A 20013-nucleotide genomic window follows, 5' to 3' on the forward strand; every position below is an offset into this window, starting at 1 on the left:
CGGCCGGATTTCCACGTCGGCGAGCCGGTCAAAGTGATGGCAGGACAATTGGCGAATACGATATTGCGATTCTGTTTTGTGTTTTGCGGAATATCGATAATTGCCTGCGAATTTCTTATCTTTCGATTCGCTTCGGTTAGATTAATGAGAAACGAGAAGAGTTAACTTTTTGAAGGAATTTAGATAGATTTGGAAATAATGATTTTAGTGAAAGCTCGCGTGTAATATAAAAATGGTATTGCAAAAAGATATTATTGGAATTTATATATTAATTGGTTAATAGGTTCAAGTATATTAAATTTCTTATTATTTTCTTACCAATTATTCAAATTTTATGTAATCTATGAACAGAACATTGAAGTTTGGACATTATTGTATATAAAGTATTTTCTATTTCGCAATCATATTTTAAAAAAAAAAGGAAAAAGAATTCCGAAATCGAAACATTGAGAGCATATCATTTTAATATAACATTTCCTTGTTAAGAAAATTTGTTTATTCACAATTCATACTCTTCATGTAAATTATTGATTTTTGATGATAGAATTTATTACTTGAATTCATGCAAAATGATTATACGATTCCAACCCAGACGCTCTTTCTTCTTGGAAGAAAGAAACAGTTACTTTTCACTTTTCGGTGAAAGATCGTTCTAGACGGAATTGTCACCGAATACTTTGGATATGGGTAATTAGCCTTTCTTCTATTCGCATTATCGTGAAAAAGTTTCACGAGTTTCGCCACGAGAGTAACGCCATCTCATCCACCCCTTTTACAGATCGCGCCTTTCAGAGGGAGCGAGCATCAAGGCACAATCTATTTACGACTTGGAAAGCTGGAGGCAAAGCTGGAGGTAGAGAAGATGCGAAAGGAATTAACACGAACGAGGGAAGTTGTCAGAGGATGCAGCTTTGTCATTCGATGGACAAAACAATCGAAAGGGAAAGTGTTTCTACTACTCGAAGCTGAAAGATTCAGCCTGCAAACATGGCGGACAATTTTACATTTCCACATCCAGTGTTGCCTCTCCTCACCATTTTCCATTTTTTTTTTTTCTACGTATTTATGACTTGACTGGATGCAGCAAGGCCGCTCGATACGCTTTGGAAGAGACAGACCGCTTTAATTAGCAGAAATTAAAGTGGAGAAGAATCCACGACCGAGAAGAATCCTCAAGAAGAAGAAGAAGAAGAAGAAGAGCAACAGCTTTCTTATTTGGAAACTCCGCCCAAGCGGAGATTCATCCTAGAGAGAGAGAATCTCGAAAGCTTTCGTACTACTTTCCGGTCTTGGCTCGGTTAATCACGAACAACAAAACGTTGACACGGCTTAACGAAGGGGGCTATCGCTTCCAGCAACCGAGTGCAATCGTTTCAACGGTAATTATTTCGTTTCTTTGCAACTTTCGCAAATGTAATTTTCAATTGGCAAACTAATATAATTGGCACTTTTTTTATATCTTCAGATCCTTTGAAATATCATTAATTTAGGATTTCCTCTTTCTTTCTTCATAAGGAAAAATAGTAGGAATAATCTCAAGTGATTCTTTTTAGAGAATTAGATATTTTTGGAAGCATTGCATTCATGAATTAATAGAACTTAAACACTCATTTATAATTGTTTAATACAAAATACAAACTGAATCGAAACTATCTATCGACAATATTTAAAAATAATTATCATAAATATCGAAAATCTACACTTCAAATTTTAATTATCATCGATTAAAAATGACAATGGAAGAAGAAACCATCCAAAATTGAGAATCATTGTTTTGTATTCTCGAATGAGTATGGTTTGCTGGTAGAACGAAATCTGTTTCTCTGCTCGATTTAATTCTGACGATATAACATTATCATTTGCTTGAAAAGATACATTTTGTATTATTCAGAGGATTGCGGAAGGAACGCGTGTCCAAGATACAAATTCTGTGTCGGAGCCTCGAATTTCATAGGATAGGAGATCCTGTTCCTACGTAATCTTCTATGTGGATGATTCGGTTCAACTGTGTTTACTTGCACGAAACAGGATGATGTTGAATTTCCGATAATCCAACGGAGCTGACACTTCTCCTTCATGCCACTACTCCCAAACTTACGAGCTTCTTCCTATCTACGTGATTCGAGGATCGCTTTTCCATCAAGCTACTTTTTCTTCCCTTCCTTTCTTCGATTTTGTTCCAATGTTGGAACATTTTATATATATATATATATCTCGCTTGTCAATCTCAGTCTTATTTTAAAGCTTCATCAATCTTCCTTATCGTATTACTCGAAATTGTGATTGTCTAGAAACTTTTAATTCGACATTCTCTTATCCTTTTTCTTCTCTTTTTCGACACATGTTCTTTCTTCCGTAATATTCGACTGGAACGTTATCCAATATCAAGATCAAATAAAAGATCGAAGATTTTATGTAATTAATCGATTTCCCATACGATTTCCTAGGCGACTTTTTATCTTTGACGCAACAAAATGTATGAAAAATAAGTAAACGCTAAAAAATATCCGATAAAAAGTGGATATAAAGCAACGATCTCTTAATGGATCCCCGCAAACTCGCAAATTGGAAACCGGTATTTCAATCTCTTTGGAATAAAGTTTATCGTTGAGAAAGCGAATTATTCCTACCTTTAATTAAATTTCGCCAATATCGATTATCAGTAAACTGAGGAGGGGAGAAGAAACGAAACGGTTTCCATGCCGCTAAGAGTATCGGCGATAGCCAGGCAGAGTAGCATCGGATGCAACGATGCCACCTAAAACGTCATCGGGCTTTTAGGCGAGTTACAAGTTGCGGACCCGGACGGACGGTTTGACCCGCACCAGGCAAACCACAGCAGTTCCGTCAGGGGCTAACACGGCGCGGTCGGTGCACGTGCACGTTGGACCACCCCACCTCTAACGTCTACGCCACATGGGACGTTCTGACATTCGGACGACTCTCTGCGCCCAGACGCCGGCAACGACTCACGCTTCTTCCCTGCGGACCTTCTCTGATCTATACCACTGACTGGTTTTAATCCATCTAGTTTTACGATGACACAGAGCCCACCAGGACTCAACTTCCGTTCTCGACTCATCGCCACGGAATTATCTCACGTAGAATACGTAGGCAGGTTTTATAGTTTCGCATTACGTGTTTGGAAAACTTCAACTTCGGCTGAAAGGATAGAACCGAGAGGATTGCAACGACTCTTTTTTTTTTCTTTTGCGAAATTAAACGATAAACAGCGAACGATGCATTCTGTTTAATCTTCCCTGGGAAGAGGCATTTTTTTTTTTTTCTTTGGTGAATATTTCATGTTTTCGCGTGTCATGATGCGCGGCGCGGCATAATTTTCACGTCGCTGCTTTCCGCTTCACGATTACCCTCACCCAAGGAGCGTCGAACCACTTACGACTGGCCACGTTGCGCTAGTAAGTCGATTCTGTAAGATATTTAAGAAACTTTTAGTTGGGAGGGGGGAAAGAAGAAAAAAAAAATTCTTTCGACTCTATTATCGGTCCTCGTGTAACTTTTGCCTTTATCCGGCATACTTTTTCCTTAACTTTTAATTACGCTCTCTATATTCTTGTTACGCGTAATAAATGGCCGATGAATAATGCAAATTATTCTTGTAAAATGATGAAGTTTCTCGTTAAATTTTTTTGTACGGGAGAATGAAATTATTTAGGAAACAGGTAGAAGAAGAATATTTTTGGAAATTTTTTCAAACGGATTGCAATAATGAAAATATTAATGAAAAAAGAATTTAATATTATTTTTCGATATACGTTTTAGAACACATTATACTCCGCAAGGAAAGCGTTGTTCGAAGAAATCTCGCATCAATCTCTTTTTACTAAAAAATTTCGATTCCTAAATTCTGCCTTTCTAGAATCATGTTCTAGAAAAACCGTTACCGTTCGTTCTAACGAAATTATAACTTTTTACCGCCGCTTTATTTTTTTTTCCACGAAACGAAGTTATCGTTCAATCGATCAAGGCGGGCTTAATAGTTCCAATTTCTTAGATTCTGTTATTGGTGTACACACGGAGCAAGCAAATCGTTATGAAAATTTCTCGGCACACACCTCGTTTGTTCCCTGTTTGCACGAACATATCCGAGAAAATGCTGTGCACGCTGGTAACAGTCACGTTCGTGCAAACTGCATTATTAATAACACGCAACTGCATTATTAATAACACAGGTCAGGGGAGCGAGAAGAAGAAGTCTACATACATACATATATATATAGCTGTTCACAATTCATTGCGTCAAGTCAAACGCGCGAAATTTCATTTCGAATTTTTTAATCAATTTTATTAAAAAAAAAAAAAAAAATATTCGTTACGATTTACACCGAATGAATGAATAACTGGAAACAGATCGTTGGAAAATTATTCACGATTTGAGAATATTATATTTTATTTACCTTACCTTCGTAAAATATATATATATATTAAAATCGATGAAACGAAGATTTTTAAAAAAAAATCAACTTAAAAAAGAATCTATCTTCCTTAAAAGAATTCTAACGTTCGGAATGATATATTGAACTTTTTTTTTAATTCAATTCATTTCCCTTAAATTATTGTAGATGAAATTAGATTGGAAAGAGGTAGATGGATAATTCGCGCGAAATGGCAACGAGCGAAATTACAGGAGCGGCTAATTGCATTCCTAATAACGCGCTAATGTTAATGTAAGGATAGGCTTATACTGTACCGTGGAGTACTTTATCACTAGACAAATGCAATCGCTGGAAATTTTCATGTTTGCTGCAGTTTGCGCGTTGACACCACACGTAATATCACCGCGTAATGTATCACGATGACATCCAGTACTCAACGATATCTTACATACAGATAGAAATGATCGATGTGATTGTAACGTGATGTTTTGTAACGAAATAATCTCGATTATAAATCTATCTCAATCCTGTAAATTAATATTGACCAACAAAAAAATTAAACGTGATTATAATATGTTTATAAATTTAATAATGATAATAATAATCGTCTGGATCAATTTTTTTTCTTTCTATTTAATCAACTTCACCCGGTATTCCTGTTACTTACGCAAACACATTATGCAATTACATCTATCCTTAAATTATACATTTAACTTAAAGCATCGTTATCAAGAGAAACACGCAATTTCCCTTTCGACGATGAACGATAAAAATTATGGTAAATATAAGCTCGTAAAAAAAGTTACATTTCCCTCGAAAAATTCGAAACTCGTTTCTCATCCGTCTCCTTTTATTGGCGCGACTAAATCGTTTCTACGGATCGTTTGCCGCCGCGAAAACAGAGGATGCGAACGGGCCGAATAAAAAATAAACGCGAATGACGAGTGAAATTTTCGTCGAACGAATTAAAAAACAAAACAAAACAAAAAAAAAAGGAGAAAAAAAAGGAAAAAGGGGAGGGAGGATGGAATACGTTGATAAAAGTTTGATACGAGAGCGTTCCAACGTGCTCGTGAAATCTGACGCGATGGGTGTGCGCAGCTTTTAAAAATGAACAAGCGACATGCGAGCACCGGGTCGAAAGATATATTAGAAATTACGTTGTATCGCGAGAGCATATCGGTGAATTAATTCACAATTTCCCGGAGTCGTTTCGTCACCGCTCTCCCTTCTCTTTCTCTTTCTCTCTCTCTCTCGATAACTTTAACACGATCTCGCATAATCGAGCGTAGAGATCTGCGAAACGTTTATTGTTAAACACACTTTGGCGCGACAACGGGGTCAACACGTTCGCTGGAATATTCATCAGATTCTGTCCGCTTTTAATCCGCGATTTATATCGCGGTGATGTGTGGCTAAGTGTTAACTCGCGTCCAATTAACGAATTACGCTGATCGAGCCGTGATATTTCGTCGCTTACACTTGGATATATATATATATGGTGTAATAATATTTTCAAGTATTCCGTGATAAACGAAGGATTAAGTTTCTTGAGAGAGAGAGAGAGAGAGAGAGGTTTATAAAAGTTTCCAAAAAAGCCTTGCTCTTAATATCGCGCAATGATAGTTAACTTTTGAATTTCTTTGTGGAATGTTGTAAAGATGTTGTATCCGTAAGTTTCTTTCCGCGCGAAAAGAATCGTGTTGTGTAACGATTAATTAGCAACAAACTTACAAAACTTCCTTCAAATTGAAGCAAAAAGTAATTTGAAATATATAACGTAAAGATATTTTACTCGATAAATATATAGGATAGAGGAAGAATGAATTAACGCGTTGAAGGAAAATTGTTTAAAAATTGTTTCGAGTATGCTTATAATTAAAAATAAATTCTAGAGGAATCAAATTCATTCGAATCCTCTATGGATAAAATAATATGGAAAAATAACGGAACGAGCAATTTACGGAAAAACAGGCGGCAACGGCATAAAGTACTTTTTCATAATAATAATAATAATAATTGGAGAAATACACACACACATTTATAACGCACTTTTTGAAAAAAATATCTTCGACTCATGGCGCATATGAAACGCGTCTTCCGCAAGCACAGCAAGAGACAATGATCGTGTCCGGTGACAGAAATATTCACGTTATATCTGCGGAAACCTTTGTTTTATTCGACGATCACGCGAGTGTCGAGGACGCGGGCATGCAAACGAATAATTACCGTACAATACTAATAATACGTCGGTGAGAATGGATTTACGTGTTCCATTGCATTAGGGAAATTACCGGAAACACCGGACCGGGCTTCGTTGTTTGACGCGTAAAATCGATGACGAACGTGGCACAACAAAACCAACGGAATACTCCGCTTCCGGTTAATGGCCGCCGGCATTATTTTCCACCGCTTTCTCTTTCGTTCGAATTGATTACAAACCCTATGCATCCACACGAGGAAACATGCAGTATAGCGCGTGTCTCCGTTCGCTCTCTCTTCCCTCCTCCTCCTCCTCCCCCTCTCCCCTTTCCTCCGGCTATTTTAACGTCACGTTCGCCTCTGAGGTTTAATCACCGGAAATCGAACATCTGTCTGCCGTTTCCAGTTTTAACGTTTATCAGTAAAACCGACTTGGAGGCTGATTGTTTGGATTTCTGATTGCGACGACGAGCAATAGGGGACGACTCCGATTCCGTATGTACGCGTAATCAGACGTCGTTTCACAGAGGAGAGGAAATGGAAACGGCTTTGTCCCAACAACCATCGAATCGGTTGTGTTTGCCCCTTTGTTTCCACCATTTTCCACCAATTTACGAATTTTGACCCCGCTGTTTTAAAAACTTCGCCTCGAACGGAATTTTCCAATTTTTCAGAAGAGTTATTTCTCGCCGGAAGGGGACACGATCGTTTAATCTTTTTTCAAGTTTCGCTGCTCGGATCGGGGTGCCACGGCTTATCTCGAAAGTGGGTCAATTTGAATCGCGGATTAATATTTAACGTCTTCATTTTTTTAAATTATTATATATATGTATATGTTTCTTTTCATTCAAGCATGATAATATTTTTCTTTTTCTTTTCTTTTTTTTTTAATAATATTCTTTTATACTTGTAAATTTTTTTTATAGGGGTGATTTTTTGAACGGTTGATTCGAGGTCGATCAATTCGCTTGATTGACGAACGATTTAACGTTAAACGTGACTTTAACGAATAATATTGCAAGCGATATACGATAAAACACGGTAAATAATTTATAGTTTGGTTTAGCATGAATTATTTCAATGTAACTATATAGGATATATATGTGTATCTTGTTTTACAAGTTTTAAATAGATAATGATTTTAATGTTCCATCTATGATTTAATATATACACTTAAATATACGCGTTAAATAATTGTAATAATAATAATAATCCGAGCAAAAGCGCGATGCATGTTTTAAAATTTTGACAAACTCGATAATTTTTCTCCATTACAGGATCGAATCATTTATAATATTTCAATCAAGAACGAGATCGATTTCAAAATCGATGTTTGAATCGTCGAAATCAATCTTTGGTTTCGATCCAAAGATATCACGAATTAAAAATTGGCAATTTGTTTAATTTACGCTAATTAGACGATATCAGACGGAAATATTCGCCGAATTCGTTCAGGAATAAATACGAATATTTCGTGATATTCGTTGCGATTCTCTCTAATTGGAATAATTAAACGATCGTTCAATAGAAACTTGAGAATCACTCTTATCGGTTGTGTAAAGCATTTCCTTTTCGAAGCTTCGACGAATCTCAAACTATCATCGAGAACTAATCGTGTACGCTCACCTTTCTTATGTCGATTGATGTTTATGTTCTGCCCGTCTTCCCTCTTCCACATCAGTTTCGGTGTTGGATATCCGTCCGCCTTGCACGTGAGCGTGATATTCTGATTCTCACGAACCGCCACCGTGCTTTCGGTGGACAACGAGTCCAAAATGTTGGGCGGCACTTGGGTATAAACAGGAAGAAACATCGATTAATCAATGAAAAAAATTTCCTCGCATTTTGGGAAGGCGAACGAACTTTGAACTTTAAATTATATCCTCCTCACTTTGCACATCGATAAAAAGTTCGCTTTCCTTTCGCAAAGTAATTCCATTGGCCGTTTCCACGATAGATTCTCGTTAAAGGCGCGTGTAATAATGCAATAACGTAAGAAGACAGGCCTGGTAAGCCGGTGAAAGAAAATTAAATATGCTCACCGACGACTTGAAGGAAGCCGACCTGGCTCATCATCGGGTTCGTGTTTAATTGGCACATATAATAGCCCCGGTCGTCTTGTTGCACGTTGTTGATGTGAAGCAGCCAGGTCTTCTGATTGTCGTGGGACACCGAGAACCTCGGTATCTTCACGACCACGTGCTTGTGGATGGTCAACAACATCTGACGACCCACGTGGATCCACGCCACCTGCAAATCACCATCGCCTCGTTTAACAGGGAGGGAAAGAATTTCTTAGATTTTTCTTCAAGCGGACACTTTCCTCCATCCCTTGTCGTTAATCGAGTTAAATAAATCTATTTTCATAACGCGATATATAATAATAAATTCACCGCTATTTCCACGATGCACAATTTTGTTCGTTCACCCGTGAAAAAAAAAAGAAAAAAGAACGCTTCTTCTTTCAACTAACTCGTGAATTTATATATAGAAAAGATCGATTTTTACAAAATTTATGAATCCAAAATTCGTAACACTTCTTTTTTTAATCTCATCTTCTTTAAAAATTATTACATCTACGTAGAAGAAAAATTTCAATTTCCATACAGTCCAAACATATAATACATAAAAATAGAATCGTAATTATTCGAGTATCATCGTTTCTTCGATTAACAATCGTTTTGAAAAAGGAGGATCCGTTTTTTCGATTATCCATGATCGCCTCTCTCAAATCCTTCGGTTGAGGAAAAAAAAAAAAGAACGAATCGAAGCGGCCATTTCTCGAATCTCTCAAATTTCCGACCGTCAATGGACCACGAGCCATCGGATGTTCCACAAGTGGGCGAGCACAATACATAGGGAGGAGGGGAGGGGAGAGGCGGAAAGGAGAAGGAAGATAGCCGCAACGACACGCTGCGCAACGCTCTGTGTGTGCTGCTGCATCAGAAACGCTGCGAACAAACATTATTACGACCGTATTTTACGCTCGGCTGGGCTAACGTCCCCCTAACTAAGCTCATTCCACGACAAAGCTTATGCACTTTCGAGGATTTCTGGGTTAAACTGGCCGCCCTCCCGCCCTCTCGCGCTCTCTTACCAAGCTACTTTCTTTTTCATTTCCTTGGCAACGCTCGAGTTGCGCGAAAGCGCCACTTTTCCCTTCCCTTTTTATCCGCCGCCGCTTCCCTCCCCCACGATATATAACACACCTTTCCCCTCCCTTCCCCCATCCGGAGACGCTGTAACAACTCCTCGCCCCGTTTGTCACCGGTGAATCAACACATTGCCACCACGAGGCTCTGCGTTTCTTTTCTCGTTCCCGATTGATTTTCCATTCGTTGCTTCGTGCTTTCTTCGACTCGAGATGATTCTTCTCGATCTCGAATCGATTTTATTCGATTTTCGACGACAATTTAAAAAAAATAGGGTAGTCCGCTTAACTTTTTTAAATGGGTAATTGTTCGTGTTTTTGATTCAGATGTACAGTTTTCTTTTTTAATTTTTAATACAGAGATTCCAGGATTGATTCGAGAGATATTTTAATTTCGCAGAAATTTGTTTTACAGAAAAATATTGTTTTTTGTTCGTACGTTTACAGAATTATAAATTCATTTATAATACGAAATTTCATTACAAGGAGGAAGAAAAATCATATCGTTACTCGTAATCTAGAAAAATCATATGTTCATTTTCCAAATTATTTTTAAATTAATGTACTTAAATATTCACGAGTATTTTATTGTAATTAAATAATCATACGTTTGTTGAATCTATACATTCGAATATCTGTGAATCTGTATATTAAAAATTAAAACTGTATATATTTGAATTAAAAATTGAAACACGAAAATTGGATATTTATTTATTACACGTGGTGCAACATTCCAAACCACGATTTAAAAAAAAAAAAGATAGTTTTAAACGTTTCTTCTTGCTAAAGTTTCCCTTTGACCTAAATTGTGAACCTGAATTTTCGAAGAAATCATTGTGGCGATTCTCCCTATCTGCGGCAATTGAAAGTATTCGAAAAGCATTAACCAAATTGGATCCATATCCATTTATTTTTATTGTTATAAAACGCGTTTGCTCGCATAATTAGATAACAAACGTCTCGCGTTTGGAAGGATTAAGCGGAGGAGATCATTCGGTTTCGATTCAAACTCATTCGAACAGGATTCGAAACTTCGTTAATTGTTCTTAGGAAGAATGCTTAAATAGAATCGTTAGAATCGAACGACGGATTTTAGCGTTAAACGAACATCTTTGGCCAATTAGGATCGTTCGAAATTGGCGTTTTTCGAAGATTTTTTTAAAGGAGAGAGCGGCTTTGAACCAGATGTTAAATGTTAAATTATTACGCGCAAATTGTTTTCAACGTTTAAACGTTTCAACGTCGATGACCCAATTCGTTGATTTGATTCATCGAAAAAGATCAAAGGAGCGAAGGTGGCTACACGGCGGAGGAACGAGATCATATCGAGATCAAAAGTAAAAGTAATTGAACTTGGTGGTTAATTCTAAGTTTCGTAATATATAAGTCGAATAATTTCAATCGAAATTTCTTTGATTTCATTATAACGAATATCGTATCATTCCGAAGAAATAATTAATACGTTGACACGAATTACTTTTTTTTTTTTCTTTAATCCAATTTAATAAAATATTTTCACACGACAGTCAAATTAAACCAATGCGAATTTTCTCTTATAAATTACATAAGTGCAACAAATTCATTTTCATTTACTTCAAAAGAAACAACGCATCGAGAACACGAGTTCTCGATTCTTTTTTCATTCTTCTCATTTTCAAGGATACATGATAAATGCGATAAATCCCGATAATACAATGTTCGAGCGTAAAATAAGATTTTATATTTTTTAGTTATTATCGTTTTAAATAACGACACGTTAAAAATGGAATTGAAGAGAGGCAGTGAACGTGTTAAATGGATCAATTATTGTTGCGCCATTCGATACGAGTAGTAATCGAGTATCGTTAATTCTACACCAGTTACCAAAGAATCGAAGCTAGAGAGGAAAACTGACCGAAACTTGGTCGCAATACTAGGTGATGGATCGTGAAAAGTGAATGGGCCGTTTGATCGAGAGAGAGACGAGAGAGAGAGAGAGAGAGAGGAGAGAGAGACAGGCTGGCTCTGTGATGCGCAAAGGTAGCTACCGGCGTTATATTGGCCTTTAAACGGTCTCGAGGTAAAGCTCGCGCCATTTGCGGCCTCGATTGAAATCCCTGGCACTGGTTCAAAGTCACAGGCTCAACTGCTGCCGTCACGCTTTACATCGCGAGAAAAAAGCGCCATTTCGATAGCGTCGCGCTTTTTGTCGCGATCTGGCCAATCTGTTTAAGAAACTTTTACTTCCCCTCTTTTTTTTCCTCCTTCTCTCCTCGCTTTTAATCAGAGATTAACTTTGCAAAAGGCCCCTTTTTCATCAAATTATCCGTTCACTCGAATATAACGAAATTCTTTTTTTAAAAAGAAAAAGAAAAATACTTTACATTTGCATTTACGATTTATATTCGTAATTGAACGAACACATTTCATTGAAAAAAGTAAACAGCTAAAATCTTTTAAAACCGGTTTCAAAGAAAACGTGATCCTCGTCATCCGATGACAATTTCGATCTCTTCATCGAGTCATCCAAACTCACTAATATTGGTGTGCTCGCTTTCAGCAATTGCCCGAGGACAATTGCAAGTGCAATTCGTGCACGTAAACGACGGTTGGAGCAACACCTAGGTGTCAGTTTCCTAGCTTTGCTTTCAGAGTTGTTCGCGAAATGTGGGATGAACAGCACTGTTTTACTTTCTACTAAGCTTGCCAACACTGTCTGCGTTGGCTGTGGTTCGCGTTGCCTAATATTACATTTCCCTCGTTTCTTCTCTCTTTGTATCGCTATTCTAAACAAATATGGACTTGAACGCCTCAGTTTGGACAGCAATGCTATCTTTCGAGACGAAAGAATCGCTCTGTATCCTCGAGCCACTTGTTATTCGTAACTTTCTCTCGCCTCTGAACATCACTGATTCAACGTCGTCGTATATCCATAGTTTCTCTGTCATCGTCACCAAATATTTTCGATTTTGATAGTAGAAAAGAATCAAAAAAGAAATATCGATATGTATAGCATCTGATAACTTGTATCCTAATTTAGAATACAATTTAGAATATTATATATATATCTTTGCGTTTAAATTTATCACAATTATTGTGATAAACGTATTTATAATTTATCTATAAAATTAGGTGCACATAACATCATGTTCCAAGCATTTTTTTTCAACTTTCTCTGGTTAAATTCACACGAAATACGATAAAATGTTACGTTTAAAGTTAAACAGACTGATTTCATCAACGCTAAAATATTTCGACGGGAGGTAATTTTTGAAAAATTAAGCTCATTTAAAATATTTCCGAGCGACAGAGTTATAGAGCGAAAATACGAGGCTCATCTTGACCAGGAATGAAGAGGTCGGGCTGTTGGCGCGTGTTGCTATCTATCTCGACAGTCACGCGGATGATTCAGTGCAATATAGATCGACGGGTAGACCGGATTGGTCCGATCACTTTTGCACTCGCGTGACAGTGTCCGTCAACCAAATTGAGTTTTTTTGTACTCTGAAATGACTGGCGCGTATGAAACCGATAAAAGGTCACAGAAAAAGAAATAAACGTAACCCGTGAAAAAAAAAGAAGAAGAAAAAAGAAAACACGGTTCAAAATAGGGGGGAGGGGAAAAAAAAAAAAAGAAATAACTTTATACACTTTGACGAGAAATCGAGTCAAGGATTTTTCGAGTTCACCGATTTAGAGTTAATTTCTCGCCGCTTGAACGCCGATTAGAAGCTTGTTTGTTGCTCGATCGATTTTTTTGAACACAGTTTTAAAAGTGTGTGAACTTCGTGAAAGCTTCGTCAGATGCAAATGTCTTTGGGGTAAATACTTAAACTCGACGTTCGCGTGAAAGTGAGATTTTTTTTTGCGAACGTATAATTTACTGATAATCGATGATTAATTCGTTAAATTATCGTTCATTAAACGAGAAAGAAAAGTTGTATCCTCGAGAAGTTAAAATAAAAGTTGAGAAAAGAATCGAAATAGAGAGAATTTAATATTTAAATTTATTTTTAAAATTGCTCCTCTAAAGACGTCCCATATACATATTTAATTTTCCGTCAAATTTTGCATCTTTTAAAGCATCTTTTATATCTTATTGCTTTTTTCAAACTCGAATCAATTTCGAAACGAATTCAGAAAACTAATTCAATAACGTTTTCTACGTTATTAAAAAGAGAGAGAAAAAAAACGATTGCCTATGAAGAATCAACAAATGTACAATATAAATTAATCATTTTCTTCGATATTGTCTTTACGAACCTGAACGACACAGCTTCAAAGATAGACGCTTACGAATTTCTCACGAAAATTAATCGCTTTATGCGATTTAGATATGTGTAAAAAAAAGAAGAACGACATTAAATCATTTTCGACGTTTAATCACGATTTTACTTTGTTCAACCAAACGTCCTGTATTCCACGTTGCAATTCGAAATTAACGAGCGATATCAATTCACGAATGACAGCAATTATTCGGGAGATGCACGTGCCTTATTCTTAATGCTCTCTGCGAGGAGTTTACGCTTTAAATGCGTATCGTTCTACGAATCTGAGACGCGTTGACATTCACGGCGTGTTCTTCGAATTGGAAACGTAAGATTCCCTTTGCTGTAAGTGTCAATTTAAACGGTATATTTATGAGAGAGAGAGAGAAAGAGAGAAGCAGAATCGATAACCTATTTATTTTTCCTCCTAAAAGGAAATCGATTCTTACGTACACCGAAATTGGTATGTTGCATTGCAGGATTTGGCCGCGTTTCCTTTTTCTGCTCTTTGCAGAAAAAGAGAGCAAATGCGTCTTTACAACGGATAATATTGTATATTTACGTTTTATTGAACGATATGATATATAAATTACGGAGTATAAGAGCATTCCAGAAAGAATTTCTACGAAATATTAACGAAATAAACACACGAGGAAAAGTAAATACGAATAAATATACGTATTACTCGTACATTTATATTTCGTTAAATTTATTATGAGAATATTGTTGTTAAAATTAAAGATAAAAAAAAATTTATTCGAAAAATTGCTATACATTGTAATTTGAATAATCCAGAAAGTAACAAAAAATTGATAAAAGTAACGATATTAGAGTTTAAAAAAGTATACGTTTATACAATATATTTCTTCTTAATCCTCCTCGCTTCGTTTCATTTTCTTTTATTTATTCTAAACGCATTGTTAGAATGCATATATCTTTTTTTACAGGTCATTTACACGTAACACATTTTATTCGTAATTATTCAATATAAAGATATCCGTAAACCGTTCGAAATTCAATTGAAGTTCGTAAGAAAGAGCGTAAAAAGAATTTTAAAACCCTCTGTCCTCTCCAAGATCCCCTCTTCCCCCGAAGGAACAGACCTCTTCTCGCCGTTCCTCTCGTTTCCTTTTACGCACGCTCGGTAATCATCAACAGCGACTCGATCCTAAATTTTTCCTTCGTGAGTAACACAACCCCCCGAGAATATTCTTGAGGATCGTAAACGATGCTCGTTCGAGAGACGTTACAGCGGGTGGTGGTGCACCAAGAGGAAATTGGAAAGTGGAGCAAAAAGGGGTAGGATGCGAGTGAAAAAAAAAAAAAAAAGGAAAAAGAAATGGAAGAGGGAAGTTGGTCAAAGGCGGATGCGATGAACTTTTCGAGGAGAGCGTTGGCCAGCGCCAGGAAAAAATGTTAATTTACATGTAAATCGTGAATAAAAAAATGTCAGAAACGTATATTATGCCTTGGTCTCGAATCTCGAATCACTTTCATCGATCGGTTCGATAGTTAAACTTTTGACTGTTTTAGCAAAACTATTATTTGACGAATCTTTGTTTCTTTCTTTTTTTTTTGTAGAAAAATTCCTCGAAGCAGTGGCGCTATGTAAGTTTAGATATCACTGCACTTCGATGAGAATACTTTGGTGTTTTGATTTTTTTGAAAAGAGGAATTTGAGAAAAGGATCAAGTTATTTAATATTGTCTTCGTTCCATTGGTGAATGAATGATTTACGTAGCCACAAATATTACTATTTCTATGTATTCAATCAACTGCCTCGAACCGATTCGAAGAGAATCGTCGACGATCGAAAATTCACGAAATGGGAATCGTGATTTGATGAATCTCGCGAGAATCGGCCCTCTGAACGTTTCCTCCATAAGCTTATCGATCGATATTCATGATACGCGAATTGTAACGCACGAAACAGAATTATCAGGCCAAAATAGCCCGTGTTATTGGATCTATCGAAGGGTTAACTCACTTTATTGGATATATCGAGATATCTTTCGAAATTAAGTCATGGCTTGAAAAGAAAGGAGGGGGAAAAAAAAAAAGGAAAAAGGGAACACGATAGGACTATTGAGTCGTCGGAGTTTATCGGAATTTCTTAAAACGATCGACCAGGCCATCTGGAATTTAATTAACCGTGGAAAGGAGAGGAGAGAGAAATGGAAAAAGTAACGGAGTAACGGAGCATAATAAAAGAGAGAATGGTGGAAGGAGAGAAGAAAGGAAGGAAGGAAGGAAGGAAGGAAAAAAAGAAGATGGAACCGGTTCCGCGCAATTTCAACAACGAGGAGGGTTGCTCGTTTTAATCAACTTTGCGAAAATATTCCCCACGTTTGCCCGCGTCCAGCCATTAGGCCGAACTTGATTTCCCACAAGGTCGCTTTTATACTTCTCCACCTTTGTTTACCTTTAATGCTGTAGCGACATTTTTCCCTCTCTCTTTATCTCTTATTCCCGTTTCAACGGCGAAACGATCCGTTGACAGGCGAGCCTCCTCGAGGAACGAACCCTCGTCTGCCGGATCGGACGACAGTCAACTTATTCATTCTCTTTCGTTTTCCTGCCTCGTTCGATGTTTCTTTAAAATCTGTGAATCGATTCGTTGACATGGGTAACATAGACGAAGCCGAGATTGACGGGAAAAGAGATAAAGGAAAGGAAGATGGCCGTTTGATAACAAAGACGAAGGTTTAGGGCATTGGCTCGAGAAGATTTTTTGATATAACACGTTTATTTATCATTTTAAAAAATACTTTTACAAAGATAAAAGTTTTCTTTGCTTGGAAATACAAAGAGATATTATTCTTAGTGACTTTTTTTAATATTAATTATAATAATTCTTTCGCAATAATAGAATACGCGAAAAGAATTATTGATCTTGAGAATATACCTGAGAGAAGAAGAGGGCAAAATAAAAATAATCTTAACTTTAATCGTTACTAATTATTCGAGAATGTCCTCGATCGAGGAAGGGGAGAAAAACCGGTAAATTTCACCGCAGTAAAAGAAAACGTATAAAAGAGAAAGTCGATGGCGAAAGAGAAATTAATCATTCTCGCGCGAAAGTTTCGCGATAGCGAACGGTTTATCGTTCGTCCATTCGCTCCATGCTTTTTACCGACAATTCGACGGATGGAACGTATTACACCACGATCCAACAATTTCTCGAGATCCGATGCACGAGAGCAGGCACGAGAGTCAACCGGGAAGGAGGGGAGGGGGGAGGGGGTTGGTAATTTATCGGTGATTAAAAAATAATTTTCTGAAATCGTGACGCGACGAGGCGCCCTTGCACCGTTGTTATAATCCGGTTAACAAATTAATTATTAAATTCATTTCCTAATTAGCTAATTACAGAGAGCGCTCAACCGTGTACCCTCAACTTTTCCCCCCTTACGCCGGAAGAGCTGACCTTCCCTCCACCTCCCCTACCTCCCTCTCTTTTTCCGCCATATCAATTACGTATGTAACTAACATTTTTCCACGTTTCTTTCTTCTATACCTTGTAATAGCTCGCCTACTTTCGCAATATATTCTGACAAATTTTGCGTTAAATCTCACTGATGTAAGCATACTCTTTACTGATACTCTTTACTCTATTCGTACGATTTCTGTCGAACTTTGTATTATAACGATAATTTAACGAGATTAAAATCAGTTTGTTGATCGATGAGGTTGATAAATCAGATGTATAAATTATTGGATTAAATATTAGTCGATTTTACATACGAAGTATCGGTAGATTTGATTTCGTAATAATAATAATAGTTTAAAAGTTGAAAACAGAGAATTGCGAAATAATGAAAAAGAGTTTATTAATAATTAAAAGGCATGGCGAAAAGGCAGGCGTAGCCCACATTTTCACATGTTTAAAGGAGAGTAAATTGAAGGAAATTTCATAGAGAACAGGAGGAAAAGGAATTTATACTTCTTTTAAATACGTAAAACACGGTATACGTGGTTGTGATTGTACCAGGTAGGTAGTGAAAACTGAACAAATTAATATGGAATGTTTTGTGCTCTCTCTCTCGAATTTTTGTGTTTCCATATTATTTATGATAAAAATCAATTTTATAATATCGTTGTTATTTACACGTTGTTGTGACGAAAACACGATAGATTTTGCTCATTATAATTTTGTAATTAAAATATATTTTGCATCTCTCTCAAAAATAAATAAGTAATAATAATTTAACTTTATCGAAAGCGTCATTACGACCCGCGGTTTAAATTTCACAAGGAAAATTACAGAAATCGTTTACATTCCTCTCAATCCATTCAATTTATCCTGATTTTTATGCCGATCAAATTAACGAGACAAATACATTTTCCGAATTCATTTTCTTTTCTAAGCATTTTCCAATCTCGAAAATCTCTATGCGTTGTATACCTACCTCTTTTATGGATACGTGACTATTTGACACGTTTGTCCTTATTACGATTTAAATAATTGTACCCACCTCTAGCGGAGATAGAATGAAAAAATCCAATTATCGGATGATCAATTAAATTTTTAAAGAGAAAAAGAAAAGAATTGAGAAGCGAAATTGTGTAAAATTAATACGTAATTTTTAAGTAAAGCTTAAAACTTCGAGAAAGATTTTCTTTCCTTCCCTTCTAACTATCTGTTTAAAAACAGAAAAAATCATTTTTCCGCAAAAATCTTAAGAAAAAAATATCTTCAAACTTATTCAAACTCTCTCTCTCCCCCTCGAATCGTCGCTAAATGGTCTACTTACTTATCCCAAAGCAAACTAAACTAATAAAATAAATCAGTAGTAGTAGTCTAACGAAATTCCACCATTAGCGGAAAATTGCTTCCACCATTAGCGCGGAAAATTTGAATTTCCCCATAGCGAAGCCAACGAACGATAAACCTCTCGGAGTCGAGACATAAGGCACACGTTCGCCCACATTATTTCCCTCGTACCCACAAAAGTCGCAATTTCAGACTCGGTCGAACAAAATTGCAACATGCCTACTACCCTCCTCTTACAATCCGATCTCCGAATCCGTACATATAGCGTAAGAGTAATTTTTCCAATTTACCATCGTCGTAGAGAGAGAGAGAGAGCGTATTCCGAGATATTTTCCAAGCCGGATCTCCTGCAGGAATTCATTTAAACGAAAGAGTTTTATTGCGATTCTCCGGCTTCGTGGCATAATTAAACCGGGGAAAAATTGACAAAGTCGTACGGTTTCTTTCGGTCGTGATGATGATAGAACCACATCGTGGAACGGACGAGGGGGAAGGGTGAGAAGATTCGACGGTTTTGTCGTCGAGCGTGGAATGAAATTTCTCTTCTTTTTCTCTCATCCGTCCCGATCAAAGAACCCTCGGACATCTTCGATTCGCGGCTCTCCCTCCCCCCCGTCGAATCCGTGAACGAGATCTCGTTAAAATCGGCGATCGTACGTTCCCTGCGCTCGATCGGTAAGGAAAAACCGATTGTTTTCCTCGTCCTCGAAAATAACGAACGTTTGGAAAGAGAGAGGGAAAGAGGGAGAGCGTGTTTCGTATCGTTGGCTGGCAAAGAACGCGGGTAAAAAATTGATGAAACTGCGGGAAAGTAGTAGTTCTCTTTTTACGTTTGATCGAGAGGTAGGATGAAACGTCAGGGAAGGGAGGGAAAGGATCGATAATCGTTAATACTCGTCGTGGAGCGGAGGGGCAAGATACATATCGTGATTCGATACGATTTTTCAGATTGATTTTATTGGAGCAGATTAAAGGACAGGACTACGCGCGCTCCTGAATTGCGAACCTATCGTTTCAGCAGATCGTACGAGCAGATACAATACGGAATAGCGAGTGACGTGTAACGAGGCAGCGATTTCGTTGGCGGAGAGAGAAAAAAAAAAAAAGAAAAAAGAAAAAGGAAGGGGAAGAACGGTGTATGAAAACGTACTCCGTCACGGGAAAATTAATGTCGCGTGCGGCAACCAACCAAGTTGAGCAATGAGCTTTAATGAAACGTTAATCTCGAATCGAATCGTACGC

At 37.1% G+C, this 20013-nt stretch overlaps 1 protein-coding gene across 3 annotated transcripts in view; it reads right to left on the minus strand.

Annotated features, from left to right (window-relative positions):
- The window catches only part of LOC410662 (lachesin), a 273388-nt gene that overhangs the window by 72500 nt on the left and 180875 nt on the right, over window positions 1-20013 (minus strand). For all 3 annotated transcript variants that reach the window (XM_026446143.1, XM_026446141.1, XM_026446142.1), the window contains 2 exons: window positions 8642-8849; window positions 8226-8387 (listed from right to left, as the gene is read on the minus strand). In XM_026446143.1, the coding sequence (XP_026301928.1) occupies window positions 8226-8387; window positions 8642-8849 (370 nt within the window). The remainder of the gene's footprint in view (window positions 1-8225; window positions 8388-8641; window positions 8850-20013) is intronic.

The sequence above is a fragment of the Apis mellifera genome, linkage group LG1 (assembly GCF_003254395.2).
Source record: "Apis mellifera strain DH4 linkage group LG1, Amel_HAv3.1, whole genome shotgun sequence".
Lineage (NCBI taxonomy): Eukaryota > Metazoa > Arthropoda > Insecta > Hymenoptera > Apidae > Apis > Apis mellifera.